The 21,874-nt window shown below is 63.0% G+C and overlaps 1 protein-coding gene across 16 annotated transcripts in view; it reads right to left on the bottom strand.

Annotated features, from left to right (window-relative positions):
* Positions 1-374: 374 nt before the first annotated feature.
* MAST3 (microtubule associated serine/threonine kinase 3) overlaps positions 375-21,874 on the bottom strand; it is a 35,975-nt gene continuing 14,475 nt past the window's right edge. For 9 of the 16 annotated variants that reach the window (XM_070586591.1, XM_070586584.1, XM_070586586.1 and 6 more), the window contains 25 exons: positions 20,575-20,663; positions 20,426-20,498; positions 19,688-19,766; positions 19,105-19,265; positions 18,841-18,916; positions 18,324-18,533; positions 18,143-18,244; positions 17,725-17,857; positions 16,173-16,234; positions 15,682-15,767; positions 14,793-15,001; positions 14,085-14,223; positions 10,394-10,526; positions 10,063-10,228; positions 9,498-9,599; positions 8,728-8,850; positions 7,897-8,006; positions 6,956-7,092; positions 6,183-6,427; positions 5,479-5,685; positions 4,995-5,221; positions 4,492-4,614; positions 3,788-3,924; positions 3,513-3,694; positions 375-2,247 (listed from right to left, as the gene is read on the bottom strand). In XM_070586591.1, coding sequence (XP_070442692.1) covers positions 1,715-2,247; positions 3,513-3,694; positions 3,788-3,924; positions 4,492-4,614; positions 4,995-5,221; positions 5,479-5,685; positions 6,183-6,427; positions 6,956-7,092; positions 7,897-8,006; positions 8,728-8,850; positions 9,498-9,599; positions 10,063-10,228; positions 10,394-10,526; positions 14,085-14,223; positions 14,793-15,001; positions 15,682-15,767; positions 16,173-16,234; positions 17,725-17,857; positions 18,143-18,244; positions 18,324-18,533; positions 18,841-18,916; positions 19,105-19,265; positions 19,688-19,766; positions 20,426-20,498; positions 20,575-20,663 — 3,844 coding nt within the window. In that variant the 3' untranslated portion in view covers positions 375-1,714. Of the gene's footprint in view, positions 2,248-3,512; positions 3,695-3,787; positions 3,925-4,491; positions 4,615-4,994; positions 5,222-5,478; positions 5,686-6,182; positions 6,428-6,955; positions 7,093-7,896; positions 8,007-8,727; positions 8,851-9,497; positions 9,600-10,062; positions 10,229-10,393; positions 10,527-14,084; positions 14,224-14,792; positions 15,002-15,681; positions 15,768-16,172; positions 16,235-17,724; positions 17,858-18,142; positions 18,245-18,323; positions 18,534-18,840; positions 18,917-19,104; positions 19,266-19,687; positions 19,767-20,425; positions 20,499-20,574; positions 20,664-21,635; positions 21,761-21,874 lie in introns of those variants that run through there. The other 7 variants (XM_070586592.1, XM_070586585.1, XM_070586587.1 and 4 more) reach the window with 2 other exon arrangements.

Raw genomic sequence — 21,874 nt, 5'->3', positions numbered from 1 at the left:
TGACCGACGCGCGTGGGGTGGCGGGTCCGGGCGTTGCGCGGGAGGGCGGAGGGCGTCTCAGGGCGCAGCCCGAGGAAAGATCGGTATAGAAAGCACACGAAGACGGATTAGTTATTTTATTAACGCAGCTCAGGCTCCAGGCGGGTGTCCGGATCCGGCTTTCAGGGCAGAGTCCACGATGGGTACTCACAGGGAGAGGGCAGGACGAGGCCAGGACCAGAGAAGGCATCAGGGAGAATCGTCATGGTGAACTCCTGTGCAGCCTTCAAAACCCACTTCAAATGACTGAGCCAAGGGTCTGTTCTCACCCCGCCCCCACCACACTTCCCGTACCCCTGCCTTAGTCCCTCACAAATCCAGACATGGGCCTCCTCTTTGCAGACATGGGCTTTTATTCACTGTGAGCTCCAGGATGGACGGAGGGAGCGAGTCATGCACAGCCTGGTCTACTCCAGCACCGGGGCGCGGGCACGGGAGCAGGCAGAGCGGACTGCAGGGCCCGGACAGCGGGGCGCGGCGACCCCGCCAGCCCGCGCCCAGTGGGGGCGGCCGGGAGAGCAGGGCTGGCGACCCGACTCTCGCCAGGGGGGCGCGGGCGCGTCTGCCCCCCGGCCTCAGCACCCCGCGCGCGCGCGGCGGAGCGAGCGGAAGCGCTGGCACACAGCACTGGGGCCCCACGTGCTCACTGCGGTCAGTTCTGTAAACACAAGGAAACTGAGGCACAAAGTGGGGACGCCATTTTCCCAGAGCCACACGGTGAAGCCAAGATTCAGACGGGCCCCCACTGCCCCCAGTTGGGTTTACTCAATCAAACTTCATCTCAGGGAGGCTCCAAAATGAGGGAACCCCTGGGGGGGGTGTTTCAGACACATCATGCTCAGGGGGTCGCAGCGGTGGGCATCAAACAGGTGAAATCACGTCCAGGGTGCACATTTTTCTCCAGGCCTGGTAGCGTTCTTCAAGGCCTGTGCCTCCCAGAACATCAGTGTCCTCTTGTGGAGTGGGTGACCCCTCTGCCTAGCTACTGAACTCCTACTCATCCATCAAAGCCCCAGTTCCCCCACAACCCCTCCTCCAGGCTGAAGCCTGCAGGACTGGAGGCCGACTCTAGCAAGGCTGGCCTAGGAGTGGAGGCTGTGATGGTGGGAAGCAGCCTTCAGCAGCCAGCCTGTCATCGGATTACTTTGTTTTACGGTGGAGGGGAATTGTTACAGACATTCCAAGTCATATCCAAACTGAGCCAAGACCCGGGAACTGGGCTGCAAATCACTGGGTCTCGGGTCAGCGATGGGATCAAGTTCACAAAATAACATAAAAGGTACAGAAAAACCAGAAAGCACAAATACATGTGACTTGTGCAAAGTACTTCCTTCTCAGCCCAGGGGGCAGGGTCTGCAAACGGGGTCCCAGATGCAAGGGCAGGACCCGGGCAGCTGCCTTTGTAGTGGCGGCTCCATCTGGCTGTCACTCATAAAAGGTAATAAATTAGTTGCAGGTTTTGCTGCTATTTACAAGGACACCCTCATCCCCCATTCCTGCCGCTACAGCCCGACCGGCACCAGAACAGAGGGAGGTGCTGTCTCCACCTTCCAGGAGGGACTGAGATGGCTTCTCGCTTGCCAGGTGTCAGGCTGGTGGCTCAGTCTTCACCCAGGTGTCACTTTACAGAAAAAACACTGCACAGAACACATGCGCCTTCCAGGCCAGGGAGGGCTTAGTCCTTCCTGGCGGGTCCGAGGGCTCCCGGCAGGGCCTCGGTGCCCTCCACAGCGATCTGCGGCACCGAGGCGGGTGGCCCGCTGGCCTCCTCGGGCGGCTCGTCAAAGCTCACCTCCTGCACGGCCTCCTGCTTCTTGAAGGAGTCCCGGCGCTCGGACAGGTGCAGCCGCCGCATGACCACCAGCTCTGAGTCCGGCCCGCGGCTGCGACGCCCCGCCTCCCCTTCCAGCCGCTCGCCGGCACCCAGCTTGTCGGCTGACTGGCCCCGGCGCAACCGTGGAGACCGGGTGGGCGCAGACGGGTGCCCTGGCAGGGGCGAGGGTGAGCGGGGTGGGGGCGCAGGGACGGGGGGGCAGGCCAGCGGGGAGGGCGGGATGCTGCTGGTGGACTTGCGGCGGCCAGTCTTGGGGCGGGGTGGCCCAAGCTTGGCGGCCAGGCCGTGCAGGGAGCTGGGGCGGGTGTTGCCAGCGGCGGCTGGAGAGGCAGGGCTGCTGGAGCTCGGGGATGCACTGGGAGGGGATGCGGTGTCTGTGGGTGACAGGGGAGGGTCAGGGCCACCAGCCTCTGTCCCCAGGCTGGAAGTGGGCACTGGGACTTGGCGCACCTGCCAAAGCCCACATTGCTCCCTGTGGCCACTCATCATGTCTGGTTTTCCTGCCTCCCGTTGTTTGCACAGGATATTCCCTTGGCTTAGATCTTGTGAACTCCTACTCATCCACCAAAGCCCTAGCTTCCATTCACCCACTTCTCACCTAATGGCTCACCACTCACTGGGCCAAAGATACCCATCCACAGTCTGTCCATCCAATGAGCAGTCCACCCACTGGTCCCAGGAGCTGTCCAATAAGGGCCCTGCCTTCTCAACTGTGCCCACCTACTCCCCGAGCCTCAGCCCCAGAGGACACCTGGTCTGAGGAAGGCAGGGGTGGCACAGATACCCTCAGCCCCATGAGTTCAGAGTGGGCCAGAGGGAGGGATAGCAGTTGGGGTCCCCAGTGGGGCAGGGAGGGCATCTTGTAGGCTCTGTGGCCCTCCTCCAGGAGGCCTTCCAGGTCTCTTCGGGTTGCCCCAGCCTGTCCCTCCCTCTAGCCTGATGCTAACCCAGTAAGCCTGGGGGTGTCTGTGTCTGCCTGTCTCTCGGACTGGAGGCCCTCAGAGTTGGGTCAAGTCACCATCCTTTCCTGCCCCAGAATGATCTTTCCATGCCCTCTCCAGCTCACACACCCTCCATGGCTCCCTATTGCCCCCCAATTTTTTTTTTTTTAAGATTGGCACCTGAGCTAACAACTTGCCAATCTTTTTTTTTTTTTTTTCGCTTTTTCTCCCCAAATCCCCCCAGTAGATAATTGTATATTTTTAGTTATGGGTCCCTCCACTTGTGGCATGTAGGACACCACCTCAACGTGGCCTGAGGAGCGGTGCCATGTCTGTACTCAGGACCCGAACCAGTGAAACCCTGGGCCACCAAAACAGAGCACGTGAACCCAACCACTCGGCCATGGGGCAGGCCCCGTGCCCCCCAATTTAAGCCTAGCTCTTCAGCCTGATTCATCCCCCGATCCCCCCTCCACAGCCTCCTGCGGCTTTCACATCCCTCCTGTCTAGACCCCTTTGCTCAGGCTGTTCTCTCTCTGGGCACACCCTTCCCTGACACCTGTCACCCCCAGGCTGCCACTTAGACTCCAGGTTTCCTATATCATGTCATTCCATCCTCCAAACCCTGCTCGCTCCCTCACAGGACGACCACATCCCTGAGGGCCTTTCCCCCCAGGGTGGCCCTAGGGGGCACCCACCTGCCGGCGCCTCGGGTGCTGGGCTGCGGCTGGGCGTGCTGGGGCTGGGGGAGAGGCTGTGGGTGGGCGAGCCAGGCAGGCTCTCGCTGGACGACAGGGAGTGGTGGAGGCCGGAGGAGAAGCTGCGGCTGGTGTGCAGCACAGACGACTGTTTTGAAATCTTCTTGAAGAGCGACTTCCGCCTGGGGGCCAGAAACCCGCATGCTGCAGACCCCTCCTGCAGGGCACAGGGCGCAGGGCCGGCGCGCCCCTTCACCCCACCACCCGCTGCTCACCGGTCCTGGGCCTCCCGCCGGCGGCTCCGCTTGCTCCTGCGTGCCATGCGGCCCTTGGCTGCGTCCTTCCGGGCGGGGCCCACCCTGATGGAGGTGTTCTCCAGGGCCGTGGCTCGGAGGGAGATCTTGTCGCTGCTCTGTGGGAGGGAGGCGACGGCCGCCTGTGGGCCTCCCTGCCACGGAGCCACCCACCCACTTTTCACCTAGCCACCTGCACTCACTGGGGCAGAGACACATGTCCACCATCTGTCTGTCCACCAGTGAGCCCTCTACCCACCCACCCATCCACCGGTCCTGGGAGCTGTCCGACCAGGGCCTCCTCCTGGCCTGTGCCTGCCTCCCCCACCCAGGCCTCGGCCCTCAAGGACCCCGGGTCTGAAGGAGGCACAGATGGCACAGATGCCCTTAGCCCCGCAGGGTCAGGGGGGCCCGGGGGGTGCCCAGTGGGCAGAGAGGGCCTCCAGGAGGAGGGGCTCTGAGGGGTGATGTAGGACTAAGCAAGGAGGCGCGCCCTGCGCAGAGGCCTGGAGCTGGGACTGAGCAGGGGTGGGGTGGCGGGGGACCATGGACAATCAGGGTCGAGGCTGAGTGGGGGTAGGGTCACGGGAGCAGCCCCCAGGCTGGGCGGCGCGGCAGACGCGGGGCCCTGAGGCTGGACCGGGGTGGGGTCCTGGAGTCCGGGGAGGGGGCTGTGGGGGTCTGACCTTCAGCAGCAGCTCAACGACGTCCATGTGCACCAGCCCCAGGACCGACTCCCCGTTGATGTGGGTGATGAGGTCCCCGGCTCGCAGGCCGGCCTCCTGGGCGGGGCTGCCCTCCTCCACGCTCTGGAGGGGTATGGCGGGGTCACCCATGGGCCCCCAGCCAGCGGCTGCCTCCCACGCCACCTCAGTCTCCTTGACCTCAGGGAGTGACCACTGGGGACGGGGCGGGCCCTGGGCTGGGGAGAGGGAGGACAACACACCCACTGTGCGCCGGCCAGTGTCCCTGTCCCTCTGTCCACTCCTGTGCCTCTTGCTCAACCCCTCCCATCACTGACAGATATGCAAAGACCAGGGGCATGGGGGCCCCAAAACCTCATAGGTAAGGCGCACATACTTGCTTCCCAAGACCAGGAACCTTGGCCCCAAAAGAAGCAAGCACCTTGCCAGGGCCGCACCAGACTCAGCCCAGGTGTGGCATCCCACCCACCCTGAGGCCAACGCACCCAGACAACGTGGTGCACGGTGTAGACGTCACTGTCGCCCATGTAGACGCGGATCGCCCGCAGGCTGAAGCCATACTTCTTGCCTGCTCTGTGGATAACGATGGGGGGCCGCAGGCTGTCACACACGGGGGACGGGTCTCGGCTTGGCGAGGAGTCGCGGGACGACGGGTTTGAGGACAGCGAGCGTGGGGACAGGGGGCTCACCAGGGGGCCGCCGCTGCCATCATCTGCAGGGGCGAGGGCAAGGGTGAGGGCGGGTCAGGGCGCCTCCCCTGCACAGCACGCGGCCTGCCTGGCCTCTGCACACACAGCGCCCTCTGCCCGGGCGCCAGGCCCACCCCGGCTGCGCCCAGCTCCTCCCTGTCTCTGGCCTGAGCCTGACCCCGCCCTGCAGGATCCCCCAGCCCCCACCCCCCGCCAAAGCTGCCGCGCTGAGGGCGGGCGGACGGGAGACAGCAGCAACCCGCAGGGCCCTGGGCGTCACCTGCCGTGATGATGAGCGACAGGGCGGACACCGAGGCCGACTTGGGCACACGGCCCCCACTGGGGCCGGCCCTGGACTTCTCCGGGGCCGGGTCTCTCGAGCCCCCTGGGGGGCGGCCCCGGCCGGCATCCAGGGCCCGCGGTGTGGAGTGGCGTGCGCCGGTGCTGTTGCTCCGCAGGCGCGCGTGGCTGAGGACGGCTGTGTCAGCTGGGGAGTCCACAGGGTACGGTCAGCCTGCCCCTCGCACCGCTGGCCCCCTGCCTCGGGGGCAGAGCCCCTCCCTCCCAACCAGCAGGCCCGCAGTCCAGCTCCCTGGCCTTTGCTCAGCCAGTTCCCTCTTCCTGCACACCCTTCCTGGTTGCTTTCCCTGGAAAGCTCCACTCTTCAAGTCCCCTCCTCCAGGAAACCTTCCCCTGAACCCACTCAGACCCCTGGCTCCCTCTCCTGGAGCTCCCCAGCCCCATCCTTCTCTTCAGTCCCATCCTGACCCGATGAAGCTGGGGGTATCGCCCCTAGACTGAGGGCTCCTTGGGGGCCAAGCTGAGGCTCAGCTGAGCCTGGCCTCTCCTATCTTCAAGCCTGAGTTAGACAAGTAGATGCTCTCTTTGGAAAACTCCTACTCATTCTTCACAACCCATCTCAAATAGTCCCTCCTCTGGGAAACTTTCAATAACACTACCCCTCCCACCCTGGACCCCACCTACCACAAAGGCTTGAGGGCTTGGCCATCACTGGGGTGGCTGCCGGGGGTGGGTCAGGCTCCCCTAGAATGAAGACGGGCTTCTTAGGGCCCACAGGGGCTGGACCAGGCCCTTCATCCTCTGACGAGAAGGCAAACTTGGGCATGGTGTCCAGGCTGATGGTGTTCAGGAGAGATGGGCTGGGGCCCCGCTCATGCTGGGACACGGATGAGTGGCAGGAGGATCCAGAGGATGTCCAGGACCTCAGCCTGCAGCAGGAAAGAGCCCGAGTCAGCCTTCCAGGCGCCCTCACCCCAGGAACCCTGGGCACTCCAGTGGCCATGTCCTCACTCTCAGCCTACAGCCAGAGGCAATTTGTAAATAGAGGGTGAGTCCCCCTGCCTGCTCTGTCCTGTGTCTGCCTGGAGAACTGTTCACGTGTTAAAACGCAGCTTCCAATGCCCATCCTCTTGCAGACATTGATTATTTCTATTGGGTCCAGGCTTTGAAGGATAAACAGGAGTTTGTAAGCAAAGAGTATTCTGGGCAGAAGGAACAGTGCATGCAAAAGCCCAGCAGTGAGGTGGCGCACAGCTGCTTTAGCTCTAGCATGGTGAGGAGTGTGGAGCCAAAGGGAGTGAGCAGAGGGGCTAGGTTGGCAGGGGTCTGCCAGGCTAGCCAATATGTTGGACCCTTTTCTACTGGGCCATTGGGAAGCTCCTTCCAATGTTAGAGTTTGTGGTTCCATCTCCCAGCAGGCTTGGAAGCTGGATCTGCTTATACTCCCAGCCACCCACCGGACATCAATGCTCAGCCGGCGGCCGTGCTCCCCCTCGCTGCTGCGCTCCCAGCCTTCCTCCCGATCCTCACTGAAGCTCCGCTCTGCGAAGGTTGGGGTGGGTTGGGCAGCTAGGAACTCAGAGCTGCTGTAGACCTGGGAAGCAATAAAAGGTAACAGTAACAACAATAGAGGCAGGCAGCCGCGCCCATGGGGAAGGGCCAGCTTAACCGAGCGACTCCTCCGTGCTCGATGCTTCCCTGGGAGTCACTTCCTTACATCCTTACCCACCACAGCCGTAAAGACAGCCGAGGGTTAGCCCACTGGACAGACGAAGAAACTGAGGCTCACAGGGACCCGGTTGCCAAGAGGGCTACACCACAGTTTCTGCTACCGACCAGGACATCCTGCCCCGGGCCCAGGCCCACAAGCACTGCCGACGCTTTTTAATCGAATTATAAACGAAGGAACTTGAATCAAGCTCGTGAGGCTATCAAATGACACCCAGCAGAGCAGCAGTCGCCACACTCGCCCACCAGCAGAGACGCGCCGAACGCCTGCTGCCCGAGGGCTCCACACACCGCGTCAGCCACACAGGGCCCGCTGCTCAGGTGCAGAAAGGGACAAAGCCTGACACCCACGGCAGCACAGAGGGACCTCGAAACCTCCCACGGAGGGGAGAGGCCGACACACAGGCCACGCGCGTGTGATCCCATTTACAGGAAACGTCCAGAACAGGCCAAGCCACAGAGACAGAAAATAGATTGGTGGTGGCCAGGGGCTGGGGACGGGGGTGGGGAGGGACTGCTCATGGGGACGGGGTCTCCTTTTGGGGCGATGGAATGTTCTGGAACTGGATAGAGGTGGTGACTTCACAACATTGTCAAAGTGCTAAATGCCACTGAACTATACAGTTTAGAACCCAGACAGCCTGGATGCTCCCGAGCGCGGCCCGCCCACCTTGCTGAAGCGGTGGGAGCAGGAGGAGAACTGAGGGATCTCGGCGGAGGACTCCTCGTCGTTGGTCTCGTCGTCCTCGGAGCCCAGGTGGCGGTACCGCTCCGAGCGCGCTGCGGGAGGGAGAGGCATGTGCCACCCACCCGATGCCCGCAGGCGGCGCGGGGCCACGGGCTGACGTGGGGAGGGATGCCAGGCGGGGAGCCACCATGAGGGAACGGGCACTGGGGTGGGGCCGTGCCTGGGCTGTTCAGGGACCACGGGAGGCTTGGGTAGCCGAGTGAGTATCTGGGGATAAATCCAAGCTGTGTTCCGAAAGCTGTGGGACCGTGGGTGGGAACGCTCATCTCTGAGCCTCAGTCTCCCTACCCTTGAGATAGGGCACGCAGAATGAGGTCAAACTGTGCACCTCAGATGTAAAGTATGTTTCTCATTCTACCAAAGAGGAAACAGATGCTCAGAGCGGACCTCTGACATGCCCAAGATCACAGCAAATTTTGGAGGTGGCGCTGGAAACCGAAGGCATTTATTCTGTTTGACCAGAGCCCCAAAAGGGGAGAAGGAGACGTGTCTGAGCCCACCCTCCTGTGTGACAGACAGGGCTCCGTGCCTGCTCAGGGCCGGACACTCAGAAGACTGAGCCCGCTGCGGGCCCCAGGGAAGGGTCTGCCACACTCAGTGCCTTGGTTTCCCCTCAGGCAACCGGAGGGTGTGGCCTAACAAACCCAGATGCCCAGGAAATGCCGCCGGGGGCCGTGGGCAGACACCCTGTGAGTCGGAGGCTCCCAGGCAGGCCCCTCCCGCCGCAGAGCCCGCCCGCCAGAGCCCGCTCACTGTCGAAGTAGCTGGTGTCATCCTCGGCTTCCAGCTGCGGCACAAACTCGGCCTTGTGTCGCAGCAGGCCCGCCCAGTCGAGCGCCCGGAAGAAGGGGTGCAGCTTCACCTCATGGGCACCACCTGCGGACATGCCCACTGAGACCCGTGGACTGGCCGGGAAACTCGCACCGCGCAGGGCCGGGGAGGAGCCACGCAGGGGCTGGCCCGGGCCCGCTCCACCCCCGTGGATCTGGAGGCCCCTCCAGCTCGGGAAAGCCCGAGCCTCAGAGGGCGTCCCTCCTGGCCTCCCCACACGCCTCTACTCCAGGGAGCGGCGCCAATGGCAATGGCGTGAGAGTGTCCTGCTCCCCAGGCTCAGCCCACCTAGTCCCCTCCCCTGGCCAAGCTTCATTATGAACGGGACCCACAGTAGCTGCATAAGGGGTGGCTGCAGGAGTCTCAAACTGTCCCTTAATCATTCTCTAGGTAGCTAGGAAAACTGGGACAGTAGGATCCACTACGCTGGGCCTTTGAGGACCTTAGGACATAGTCCCTAGTATCCTTGCAGGCTCATATACTTGCTCAGCCTCAGTGGCCCCTGTCTGTACCAGACTCAGCTACTTGCTATTCCTTCAAGGTCTTGTGCTAATTCCTGGCGAACTCCTATGCATCCTTCAAAACCCCAACTCTAAGTCCCCCTCTTCCATGCAGCCTCCCAAGTAGGACTTTTGTTTAGCTCAGCCCCCATCCCACCCACCTGGGCCCCACCCACACCTACACCTACATACCAGTGCCCAGTCGGTCCAGTGGGCTCTGGCGGAGCAGCCTGGTGATAAGGTCCTGGGCATCAGCTGGAAGGGCCTCATCCCCCTCTGGCCACATGATCTCATCTAAAACAAGGGGAAGGAGTGAGGGGGCAGGGACAGCACCTCCCGCTACCTCCCCTCACACCTGTGCTCCAAGCCATCAGCCACCTCTGCTCCTTCAGCACACCAGGCCCCGTCCTCCCTCACAGCCTTGACTCTGGCTGTGCCCTCCGCCCAGAGCGCCTCCCCACTTCTACCTCTGCGGCTCCCTCTCGCTCCTTCAGGCGTCTGGTCGCCCGGCCCCTGCCTCTTCCTGCTCCTTTTCCTCCGGGGCATCTTGGCCTCTGACTGTTCTCTAATTTGCTTATTTATCTTCCTCACTGGCCGTCTTGCCCTTGGCCACGTCCTCAGTGCTGGCTGGGGCCAGGCACATGGCAGGTGCCCGATCCACACGTGGCGCTGTCCCTCCCCAGCACAGGGAGGGAGATGGCTGCCCAGAGCCCAGGGGGGTCGAGACTCGAGCCCGGGGCCACGAGGGGGCACGCACCACTGACCACCTGGCCAAAGAGTTCCTCGGGGGTATCTCCAAAGAAAGGCACGCAGCCCACCAGGAATTCATAGAGGACGACACCCATGGCCCACCAGTCCACCGGCTTCCCGTAGCCCTGGCGGAAGATGACCTCAGGGGCGATGTACTCAGGCGTCCCGCACACCTGGGCAGAGGCAGAGGGAAACTGAGGACACCTCCCAGCCAGGGAAGGCAGGGTGAGAATTGTGAGGGGCAGTTTAGTTTCCGGTTTTTGCTGCAAAGTCTCCCCAGGCCCGGGGTCAGGCTCCAGATGGCGGGAGGTGGCCCCAAGCCCCGCCCGTCCACACACCTGCTTGTCCACGAATTCCCTCGTGTCCTTCTCGATGTGGCCCTCATAGAGGTTGGTGGCCATGCTCATGAGCCCGATCTTGGACAGGCCGAAGTCGGTCAGCTTGATGTGGCCGAGCGAGGTGATGAGCAGGCTGTGGGCAGGCGGGGGTGCGCTCAGGGCGGGGGACCTGAGGCGCTGGGCCCCTCCCGCTGCCCCGGAACTTGCTCACTGGAGGCCCCGCCCAGGGTAGCAGAGAGCCCTTCCTGTGCACGGCCCATTACAGAAAGAACCAAAGGGGCTTGGGCACCACTGCACATTTGGCAAATGTCTTTGTGCACCTACTGGGTGCATCTGGTGTTGCTAGGAAGCACCTACTGTATACTCCACCATGTAAAAATAAATTTCCTGACATCACGGCATCTCCCCACTGTGTGTTTAACATCTCCTGAACACCTGCTGGGGGGTCTCCAGAATATTTTTGCACACGCCTCCACTATTTTGACAAATTAAACACTTTGAGAGCACCTATTGTTTACTTCCGTTGTTGAAAAATAAAATGTGTGGAGCACCTGCTATGTACAGAAATGTTTCTGTGTACCTCACGGGTGCACGCATCTTTTAAACTCGCCCGCCGACCACAGACGCTGCCGCTCACGGTTCCCCATGAGCTTCAGCAGACACACGTCTTGTTAAGCGATAGAAGCACCTGCACCGTCTGTATAAAGCCATATTTGCACTAATGGGTACACCTGCCACTGAAAAATAAGTTTCTGGAGAGCTCACTGCGTACATCCAAGTTGTCTGATGAGCCATTTATTTGGTACCTACTGTGTACCTCGACTCAATAAAGAAACAATTCTGTACACCTATTATACACACCCTCTATTTTGCAAAAATAAGGGATGTTTCTTGAACAACCACTGCATATACCAGCAGTTGAAGAAAACATTCATTTCTTGAATGCTGACTATATCTGCTATTCAAAAATTTTTTTCTGGGGCCGGCCTGGTGGCGCAGTGGTTAAGTGTGCACATTCCAATCTGGTGGCCCAGAGTCCTCCGGTTCGGATCCCGGGTGCGGACATGGCTCCACTTGGCACATCATGCTGTGGCAGTCATCCCATGTATAAAGTAGAGGAAGATAGGCATGGATGTTAGCTCAGGGCCAGTCTTCCTCAGCAAAAAGAGGAGGACTGGCAGATGTTAGCTCAGGGCTAATCTTCCTCATAAAAAAACCTTTTTTTCTTTCTTACAAATGAAATACCTGGGATTTACTTCAAATCCTCCAGCTGTAGGGACAACGGGGACAGGGAGGAAGCCGGCCTGGCCGAGCGCTGGGAGCTGTGGAGTCTGAGTGTGGCACGGGGCACGGTGCCCTTCTGTCAGGCTGGCCTGAGCAGCCCACACTCACACGTTCAGGTTCCCACACCAGGAACCGCGGATGCGACCTGAGCGGAGACAGGGTCTTGCCGAGGGGACTAGCTGAGGTCAGACTGGAGACAGCGGGCCCTCATCCGATAGGACTGCTGTCCTCACGCCAAGCGGCAGCCTGGACGTGGATGTGCATGCAGGGAGAAGGCCACGTGAGGACGAGGGCCACGCTGCCACAGCCGAGGAAGCACCCCAAGCAGGGAGAGGGGCCTGGAGACGTCCTTCCCCGGCACCTTGGGGGCAGTGTGGCCCTGCTGACACCTTGGCCTTGGGCCTCTGGCCTCCAGAGCTGTGTGAGCCCACAGTCCACAATACCTTGTCACGGAGCCCTACCGGACTAACACGCCTGCTCTCGACTTTTGGTGTATTTGAAATTTTCCAAAGTGAAAAGGAAAAAATATGTTTCTTGAGCACCTACTGTGTGTGCCTATCCCTCCCTCAACCCTTCAGGGCCAGACAGCTTCCTGTGCCATCTGCGCACAAGGGCCTGGAGCTTGGGAGGGGCAGGTTCTGCCCTGGGGTTTGACCCAAGACCCTCGGAAGACCCGCCCCACTCCAGGATGATCCACAGAGGCTTGATGAGCACAGAGTGTCCTCAGAGTGTCCACCACAGGCCCAGATATACAGCAAGTGCCAAATACATATTTGCTTTAGCTTTTTTTTCTTTTGCTGAGGAAGATTCACCCCTAGCTGACATCTGTGCCAGTCTTCCTCTATTTTCTGTGTGGGACACCGCCACAGCATGGCTTGAGTGGAGCAGGTCTGCACCCAGGATCTGAACACGTGAACCCAGGCGACCAAAGCGGAGCGTGTGATTTTAACCACTACACCACCGGGCTGGCCTCTGCTTTGTTTTCTAACCTACTCACAAACTACAAGATGCCCCCAAAACATGCAGGGCTCTTAACACCCATGTTTACGTCGCTGCATGGCAAGTCCCTGAGAAACGTGTGGTTCTTGCCTTGTATCCAGGGGGCACTTAATATACGGGCAGCCCTTGCCTCTGTACACAGCAGGTGCTCAATAAATGCAGGCGCCAGTGCTCTGACTATTACATAGGTTACAAAGCATAAGAAATTGTTCACAGTCACACTTGTGTCTCCCAGTTACCCACAGAGGACCTGGCATGCAGTAGGTGCTCACTAGACACTAGAACAAAATAAATATCCCAAAGCTCTCAATAAACACGTTCTCTTCCTTTGTTCCCCGCACTAACACACAGCAGGTGCTCAAGACATGCACAGTCCTTGCTTCACACCCCAGCCTTGCAAGTGCGTGTTCTCTCCCCTTGGGTGGCAGCAGCTCTGTGAGCGCTCGGTCCCTCCCCCGCGCAGTTAGCGCACCCTAAGTGCACCTTCTCTCTCTGCCTGGCAGACCTTCCCCGGCCGCAGCAGACGCCCATTAAGCAGCTGCTCTCCCCTGTGCACACCAGATGCTCAACACGCACAGGCTCCCTGCTGTCCTGCCAGCCGGTGCCCCATGACGCCAGCGGCATCCAGACGGGCGGGGCTCCAGCCCTGCCCCACCCCGGGCCCCGCCCCGCGGCCCCGGCCCCGCCCTCCCGGGCTCCGCCCCACCCCTGGACCCCGCCCCGAGGCCCCGGCACCGCCCTCCCGGGCCCCGCCCCACCCCTGGACCCCGCCCCGCGTCTCCGGCCCCGCCCTCCAGGGCCCCGCCCCACCCCTGGACCCCGCCCCGCGGCCCCCGCCCCGCCCTCCAGGGCCCCGCCCCACCCCTGGACCCCGCCCCGCGGCCCCGGCCCCGCCCTCCCGGGCCCCGCCCCACCCCTGGACCCCGCCCCGCGGCCCCGGCCCCGCCCTCCCGGGCTCCGCCCCACCCCTGGACCCCGCCCCGCGGCCCCGGCCCCGCCCTCCAGGGCCCCGCCCCACCCCTGGACCCCGCCCCGCGGCCCCGGCCCCGCCCTCCAGGGCCCCGCCCCACCCCTGGACCCCGCCCCGCGGCCCCGGCCCCGCCCTCCAGGGCCCCGCCCCACCCCTGGACCCCGCCCCGCGGCCCCGGCCCCGCCCCACCCCTGACCCCGCCCCGCGGCCCCGGCCCCGCCCTCCAGGGCTCCGCCCCACCCCTGACCCCGCCCCGCGGCCCCGGCCCCGCCCCACCCCTGGACCCCGCCCCGCGGCCCCGGCCCCGCCCTCCAGGGCTCCGCCCCACCCCTGGACCCCGCCCCGCGGCCCCCGCCCCGCCCTCCCGCGCTCCACCCCACCCCTGGACCCCGCCCCGCGGCCCCGGCCCCGCCCCGCGGAGGCCACAAGCCCGCTCACTTGTCAGGCTTGAGGTCCCGGTGGACGATGCCGTAGTTGTGCAGGTACTCGAGCGCCAGCACCGTCTCGGCGAAGTACATGCGGGCCATGTCCACGGGCAGCGGGCCCATGTTCTTCAGGAGCGTGGCACAGTCGCCACCTGCGGGGCAGACACTCACAGAGGCCGCCGGCTCTACAGCCACGCCCAGGGCCAAGGCACCCTCCCTCGCCTGGTGCAAAGTGTCCCCAGTGTGTCCTGAATCAGGTGGGGAGCGGGGCAGGGCGGCAGCTTTGCGAACGCAGCCCTTTCCCTGGACACAGCTGGTGCCTTCTCAGTGTAGGCTCCCTCTCCCCGCGCGGCAGCACCTCGGTCTCTGCCCTTCGCTGAAGGTGGGGCTCCTTCCTTAACTGCAAACCCGATCCTGGGGCTCCAGCCATCCTGGCCCTTCCGACCTCACTTCTAGCTCCAGGCTTCCGCCTACCAGCACCCCTGTCTAGGATGTCCTTCCTTTCCCTGTCCCAGACGGTCCCATCCTCACACTCCTCTTCAGGCTTCCCCAGCCCCTGCCTCCCAAGGCTGGGTGCCCCGCCACAGACTGTGGGTCTCCCCGGGCAGACTGAGACCCCATGGAAGACTGAGCAGACCCCAGCTGCGTCAAAGGAGGGGCTTTTGCCCGGGTAGAGGCTGAGCTCCCTGCCGCTGGAGGCACTCGAGCCCAGTGGCCGCACCTTCCACGTACTCCATGACCATGCACAGGTGGCGCCGGGTCTCGAAGGAGCAGAACATGCAGACCACAAAGGGGTTCTCGGCGAAGGTGAGGATGTCGCGCTCTACGAAGACCTGCTGGATCTGGTTGCGCAGCATCAGGTTCTGCTTGTTGATCTTCTTGATGGCGAAGCGCTGCCGCGTGTCCCGGTGCCGCACCAGGTAGACAGCCCTGGGGGACTCGGTGAGGCTCGAGACGAGGCCCGCAGGCACCAGCCCCAGCCCGGGCCCACGCCCACCCTGCCCGCCTTTGCCTGTGCTGCGCCCTGCACCGGGACGCCCTCTCCCACAGCAGCAGCCCCATGGGTTGAAGCTGCCCTTCCTCGTGTCACATCAACGAGCACAGCCGGCCCCTCGGCTGCTCGTTTCTTTGCAGCAGATTGGGACCCGTCAGCTCAAAGGCCGCTGGCAGCGACCCCAGAGACCGGCGCTCAGCCCTTAGATCCCGCCGGCTCCGCGCGGCCGTGATACTGCACTGAACGTCGCCCGGCCACAGACAAGACGCACCCCGGGCCAAAGACCCCAGGCGCTGCTGCCCCACAGACTGTCTGACCCGGAGCCTGCCCTGCTGCGGCATGCCACCCCGGGCCGCAGCAGCCCCTTGGCCACCCCTCTCCTACCCAACGCAGACCCACGACGGCTCGCTGCCCGCTACCGCCACCATGTGGTCTTCCTCAGCCCAGACACCCTGGGCCGGGGCAGGGAAGGGCCTGCGGTGGGCGAGCCGGGGAGGGCGCCTCCACTGACCTCTGCAGGCCTCCAGTTCCCTGTCCGCACACTCAGGGGCTGCCGGGGCCTCAGCCATCCCCTCGGCATCTGAGAAATGGGTCTGTGGGGGACCCGAGGACTCACCCGTACGCCCCGTTGCTAATGAGTTTGATGGTCTCGAAGTCACTCTCGCAAGGCTTCCTCCGTGAAGGGCCGACCAGGGCGCGGCTCTGCAGGGCGGGAGGGGCTCAGGATCCTGCGCCCCACACAGCGGGCTGGGCTCCTCCCGCCTCCGAGTTCCAGCCATCGGTCCTGGCGCCTGATGCTACTTCCTCACTCTAAACTTCTCAAACTCAGCTTCCAAGTTTCTGAGCTTTTACTCAAGCCCCATCTTCCTTCCAGAAAACTCATGCACATCCTACACAACTCCTCTTTCCAGTGCCCCCTCCAGCCCTGCCCCACTCAAGCTCCACAGCAGGGCAGTCTGACTTGCCTCCACCTTCTCCCCAAAGTCACAGGCATCTATTAAGCACCTACTATGTGCAAACCCTCAGCAAACCCGGCCACTCCCATGGCCGCCTGGTCTACCTTGAAAAGAACAAGACAGGTGGAGGCGCCAAAGCTCAGTAACTCACCTCTGGGGACTCGGGCGCAGGTGGCTGTCCTCCATCCTCGAGGTGACTCAGAGGCACCATTTCTGCAAGATGCAGGAGGCGCCTTGAATGGGACCTCCACGCCCTGCCCTTCCATCACCCAGAGATTTCCAGAGGCCTCCAGGGCCCATCCTGGGCTGGGGACACAGGGCCTCCCTTGACCAGCTCTTGTGATGCTGTCACTGACTCCCTACTGTGTCCAGGTCTCCGCCAGACCCAGCAGGCTGGACTGAGCAATAACTGCGGAACCTTCTAGAAGGGCTGGTGGGAAGCCCAGGCTCCAGATTGCTCAGCCGCCATCCTGGCTCCGAGCCTCAGGCATATGGCATGAGCTGTGATGCACGCCCTCTGGGTCTTGGCTCCTAACATCCTCCTCAGCTCAGGTCATGGCCGGCAGGAGCCCCCTCATTTTCCGGCCCCAGGGCTTTGCAGAGGGGCGGCCCCGAGAGAGCAGCCAGCGAACCGTGATGGTGGCAGTGAAGCCAGTGTCTCGTGGTCACGGAGCACGGCTGGAACGGGAGTGAAGGAGACCCAGGTTCGAATACAGCCCCTCTACCCTCAGTGGGCCTCCCCCAGGGTGCCGGACAGATGATCTGCCCCCACAGACTCAGCTGCCACCTGCCTGGACCCTTCCTGCTTCCTCTGACACCCAGAGCCACCCACAGTGCCACCCGCGTTATCTTCCCTGAATAGACAGGAAGACAGTGGCGGCCACACGGCCAGTCCACCAGTGGTGTGGCCTCAGCACACCTGGGTCTGAACCCCTGCTCCTCTGCCCGGAGCCTCAGTCTCTCCAGCTTTAAATGGGGACAATGGCAGTCTGGTCCCAGGGTCAACACAGCACTTGGTGGACACTGGCCACTGTGGCCGGGCCCTGCTGCCCCTCTGCCTCCCGCCACTCCAGCCACAGCCCAGCTTGCTGCTCCGACACCCCGGCCACAGTCTCCCCTCAGGGCCTTTGCTATTCCTGCTGGTCACCCTCTCGCTCCTCCAGCCCCAGCATGAACGGTCTCTCTTCCCAGCCTCCCCGACTGCCCCCGGACGGGGCCAGGCCCAAGCTCCATCTCCCCGAGAGCCGCATCTCGGTGCCCTGTCCCAGCTGTCCGGGGGAGCGCCGACCTGTGCGGCCGCGCCCACACTGCCCTGTCCCATCTGAGTCCACCTCCTGGGCCATGTCACGTGAAACGGGGACAGTGCTCTGTGAATGTGCAGGACCATGCGAAGCCACTGTTAATGGTGGTCCCCTGGCATCCTGGCCCATCTCGACTTGCTGTTTGAGGCTCCAAGACTCTAGCAGCTCAGGGCACCCGACTGCCCAGCTGCTGACCCCAGAATCCTGGGGCCATCCCCACAGTGGCCCGCAGGTGGCTGAGGGCCAGGCCGCAGAGTGCAGAGGACAGCATGTCGGCTCTGGAGTCGGATGTGCCTGGGCTGGAATCTTACCCCACCCTGGCCTCCCCTCGGTCCCCTCTCTCTGCCGCCCTGACCCAGCCTTCCCTGGTTCTCCTCTTTCCGCCACCCTGCCCCAGCTCACCCTCACAGGGGTCCTTCGCCAGGCCTAGCTGCCCGATGATGTACCGTGGCAGGTCTGTCTTGATGCCCTGGTCCTCGCGGGCCTGGCCCTCAGCAGCCTCCAGCAGGTGGTAAAACTCCTCAGGATCAAACTCCTGGGGGTGCAGAGGGGCACATCAGCCGGGCCTTGGTGCCACCTCAGGGCCTTTGCACATGCCATTCCCTCTGCCTGGAGCACCCTCACCAGGAGCTCCAACTTGTCCCCTGGGTCTCAGCTCCTAGTCCCTCCTCCAAGAAGCCTGCCCCAGCCTGGCAGCACCCTGTGTCCCTCTGAAAGTGCTATACGATGGGAACTGTCTCTTGTATCCCAGCAGGATCACTGAGGACCTGCTCTCAGCTCTGCCGCGACCCCGCACCCAGCCATGTGTGAAGAGACGCACCAGGCACTCGAGGAGCCTCGCCGGCCGCGAGATAATGATCAGCAGCTTCCGGACCAGCTGGACGATGAAGCCGACCTCCTCACTGTCCGAGCGCTCGTGGGCCTGGGGGCGGGCGGGTGGGGCGTCACCCACAGGCCCCACCCCGCCTACCCGGAGCCCCCAGCCCCGAACCCCCACGCACGTCCTGCAGCAGCCTCTCCAGCTTCTCCTGCATCTCCAGGAAGTAGCGAGAGGTGACGAGTGCCTCGCGCGACTTGGCCAGGCAGTCGCGGGCCAGCTCGGTGATCTGGTGATGGATGAAGCCCAGGACGCCGTCCGCCAGCGCCAGCCGGGCGCCAGGTGAGAAGGCTGCGAGGAAGTCCTGCAACCGGCCCTCCATCTGCGCCGTGGCCTGGGCGGGGGAGGGGACAGGCAGCCCGGTCACTGGACGGGCGGGGGGCGCAACATGCCCAGGTGGGGCGGGAGGGACGGCTGGGGAGAGACGGGATGTGATGCTGGGCCGAGGAGGTTGGAGGACTCGGGGAGCCACGTGCGCAGACGGTGGGGGGGCGTCTGAGACAGAAAGGCAGTGAAAGGCAGAAACCGACAGAACGATGGAGGCGGGACACAGCCAAGAAGAGAGAGCATGCCCGTCTGTCCCACAGAGAGGGACAGCAAGGTGGAGGGAGGAAGGCCAGCCCAGCGCTGGCGCGGCCCACCTTGGGGAACCTCTCCCGGTACACATGATTCATCATGACGATCTCGTTGTCGAAGGTCCCCGTCGTGCGTCCCGGGCTGAAAGGGGGATGGTTGGCTTGTGACATGGGACGTAAAACCCAGCACAGGGGAGGAGGGCTGGGCCAGGGCTGAGGGCTAAGGGCCAGAGGACAGGCTCGGGCAGGGTCAGGGACAGAGTGGAGAAGGAGCCCCGGCATGGGTCCCAAAGCAACCCAGAAGGGCTGGGGCCAGAGGTCGAGGCCCACCTGAGGCTGCGGGAGCGGGGGCGCAGGCGGGGTGAGCAGTGGCCACCCTCCTCATCAGCCATACTCTCTGAGCTGCGGAAATGCTTGGACAGGAAGCACAGTTCGTCTGCTGTCGGCTGGAAAGGAAGCTGGTGGAGGCGCTCCCGGGAGGATGAGCTCGACTAGCAGGAGGGGTGTCAGGGCCACAGTTAGTGCCACGGCCAGGACTCCAGGATCACCCCTCAATGCCCAGGCTGCCTGCAGGTCATCAGACAGTAACACTCTCCTGCCTGGCTCCTATGCATTCCTCAAAACCCCAGCTCTGATGCCCTTTCCTCCAGGAAGCCCTCCCTGCCTGCTCCCTTGGCAGACCTGCTCTGTCCAGGTCCTGATCCCACAGGCTGGAGATATCTGTGTATCCCAGGCTGAGGGCTCCTTGCGGCTGAGGCTAAGTCCTCTCAGGGACCTCCACATTGCCCAGAATGGGGCAGAGAGGGAGAAGCCAAGATGTGTGCTGACTAGACAATTATCAGATACTTTGGGAAAAAACAAACACACGCCCCTGCCACCTCGTGCCCGCCCACCAACTTGGGACTGTGGGTACCGAGACAGTGGAGCTGGGCGTGTTGGTTCCATAGCCAGAAGACGGGAGGGATGCGAGGGACCATCTTCTGCCATCGGCCCTGGAGAGGACAGCCAGAAGAGCTGGAAGGAAGGCACGGTGCCCGCAGGGTGTGGGGACAAAGGGCGGACCCTGTGGCTGGCTGATTCTGGCCCCACTACAGGAAGGACCTTCTCCAAGGCCAAGAACAAGGATTCAGCGTGAGCAAGTCCACCACACGTTTCCTTCTCGTCCTTCCATGCCTCCTCCAGGAAGTCCTCCCTGACTCCAGCTGCCAGCGCATCCCTCGTCAAGGTTGTGACCTCTCTGAGCCTCGGCTGCTGAGGTACACGCTGGCTGCCCCGCAGTCAGAGAACTCCCCAAGGGCCAAAGTCCAGCGTCCTGCCCCTCACCCCTCAGCAGAGGGCATGGCACACAGCAGGTGCTCAATAAATGTCGTTGAACGAATAAGTGACATTTAAATGCCCGGCACATAACAGATCCTCCACCAGCTCTTGTGAAGCGAATTAATGACTTTTAGTGAACCAGTGACTCTTACCCAGGCCATGCCCCCCGCCTCCTCCCCAAGGACACGTACAGACTGGCTGTCCGCCGGGGATGTGGCTACAGAAGGCGCGCGGGGGGTGGGCGCCAGAGGGAGAGAGCACGCAGGCTGGGGCCGGGAGGGAGAAGGCGAGTGAGGAGGCAGGTCGGGCCACCGTGCAGGCCGCGACCACTCACCTCCGGGCAAAGGGGAAGCTGACAGCAGATACAGCCGAGAAGTTCCGAGGACTCTCCAGCGGGCTGCTGCCTGCTGAGGAAGTGGAGGGGAAACTGAGTCAGCGGAGCAGAGACAGGGCGCCACGCCACCCGCCTGCTTCAGCGCTCACCGGTGGGGACCGACAGAGGCGACAGGGGCCGGGAAAGGGTCGGCGAGGGCGTTCCTACCACCAGGCTCTTGCGGCTCCCGCTGCGGCAGCTGTAGGGGGAGGCAGTGACAAGGTCAGGAGGGCCCAGGCCCCGGGCTCAGAGGGCCGCGTGCTCAGGCCGGAGCACATATGTGGCTGTGGGGTGGGCCAAGCACCTGGCACGACCCCCCTCTCTGCTCCCCCGGACTTGTCCCCAGCCCCTGGCCCAGTCTTCAAGGCCCGTTATTAGGACCACTGCTCTTACTGCTCCCATCAGCGGCGGCACGAAGCGCTGCCAGCCCCCTGCTGGACGCTGACACGGCTGCAGGCTGTTCTGCTCTCCCTCTCAACCCCACACCTGTGCCCATGCGGGCTGCTACCAGGGGCACCGGCAAATAACGCAGAGGATGGAGAGGACTTCCGAGCCCACATAGGGCTTGGGCAGGCCCCCACTCCATTCCATGCCCCTTTCCCAGGGCCACTGACCCAATCTCTTGGCAACCTCCCTCCCCAAGATCCCCCTAAAATGCCAGCCTGACCCTTAACAACCCTGAAGTCGACATCCTTGACAGCTGGGTCCCGTCCTTCCTGTTCCAAACTCCTCCCACACATGTTCCTCCCTCGATCCCGGCTCTCTTCAGGCTGCCAGACCCCTGGCCCAGGCCACTCCCACCCTTCCCCAGCTTCTCCCACCTGCGCCCTGGCCCAGGCCCCGGCCCAGGCAGAGGGAAGTTAGGAGCACATTGTCCCCTCCCACCCCCCAGAGCCGTCGCCCAGCAACAGCTCCGCTTGCTCGACAAGTGCATCAGCCCACACGCCCCAGCCGCCAACGCAGCTCAGCCGCGGGAGACCGGGACCAGCTAGGGGAGGGAAGCCAGAACCGCGGGCCTCACAGGGCCGGGAAGGCTGTCCCAGGCAGAAAGCACAGTGCAGGCCACGGCGTGGGAGGTACGGTCAGCTAACGACCCAGGCGACAAGGCGGCAGGGAGGAGGTTGTCCACGGCTCCATGTGCGGCTGCCTCACTGAGCCTCGGTTTCTCTACCTGATTCCCTTGTGAAGTGCTGGGAAGATTCGGCGAAACCCATACACAGCGCTCAGCTTCAGGCCTGGCACCCGGTACGGATGTTGTCATCTTTCTCCCAACCAGGCTCACAGAGCCTGGCACGCACGGTGGGAGGGCAGGCAGTGCCTCCCAGTTAATGACATCCCAGCCATTTGCCAATCCCAACAAGCCCGGAGGTGGCAGACCAGCTGCACCCACTTCCCAGCCCGGGAAACTGA

This window comes from Equus przewalskii, chromosome 20 (assembly GCF_037783145.1).
Source record: "Equus przewalskii isolate Varuska chromosome 20, EquPr2, whole genome shotgun sequence".
Lineage (NCBI taxonomy): Eukaryota > Metazoa > Chordata > Mammalia > Perissodactyla > Equidae > Equus > Equus przewalskii.
This window is presented reverse-complemented; position numbering and strand designations above follow the sequence as displayed.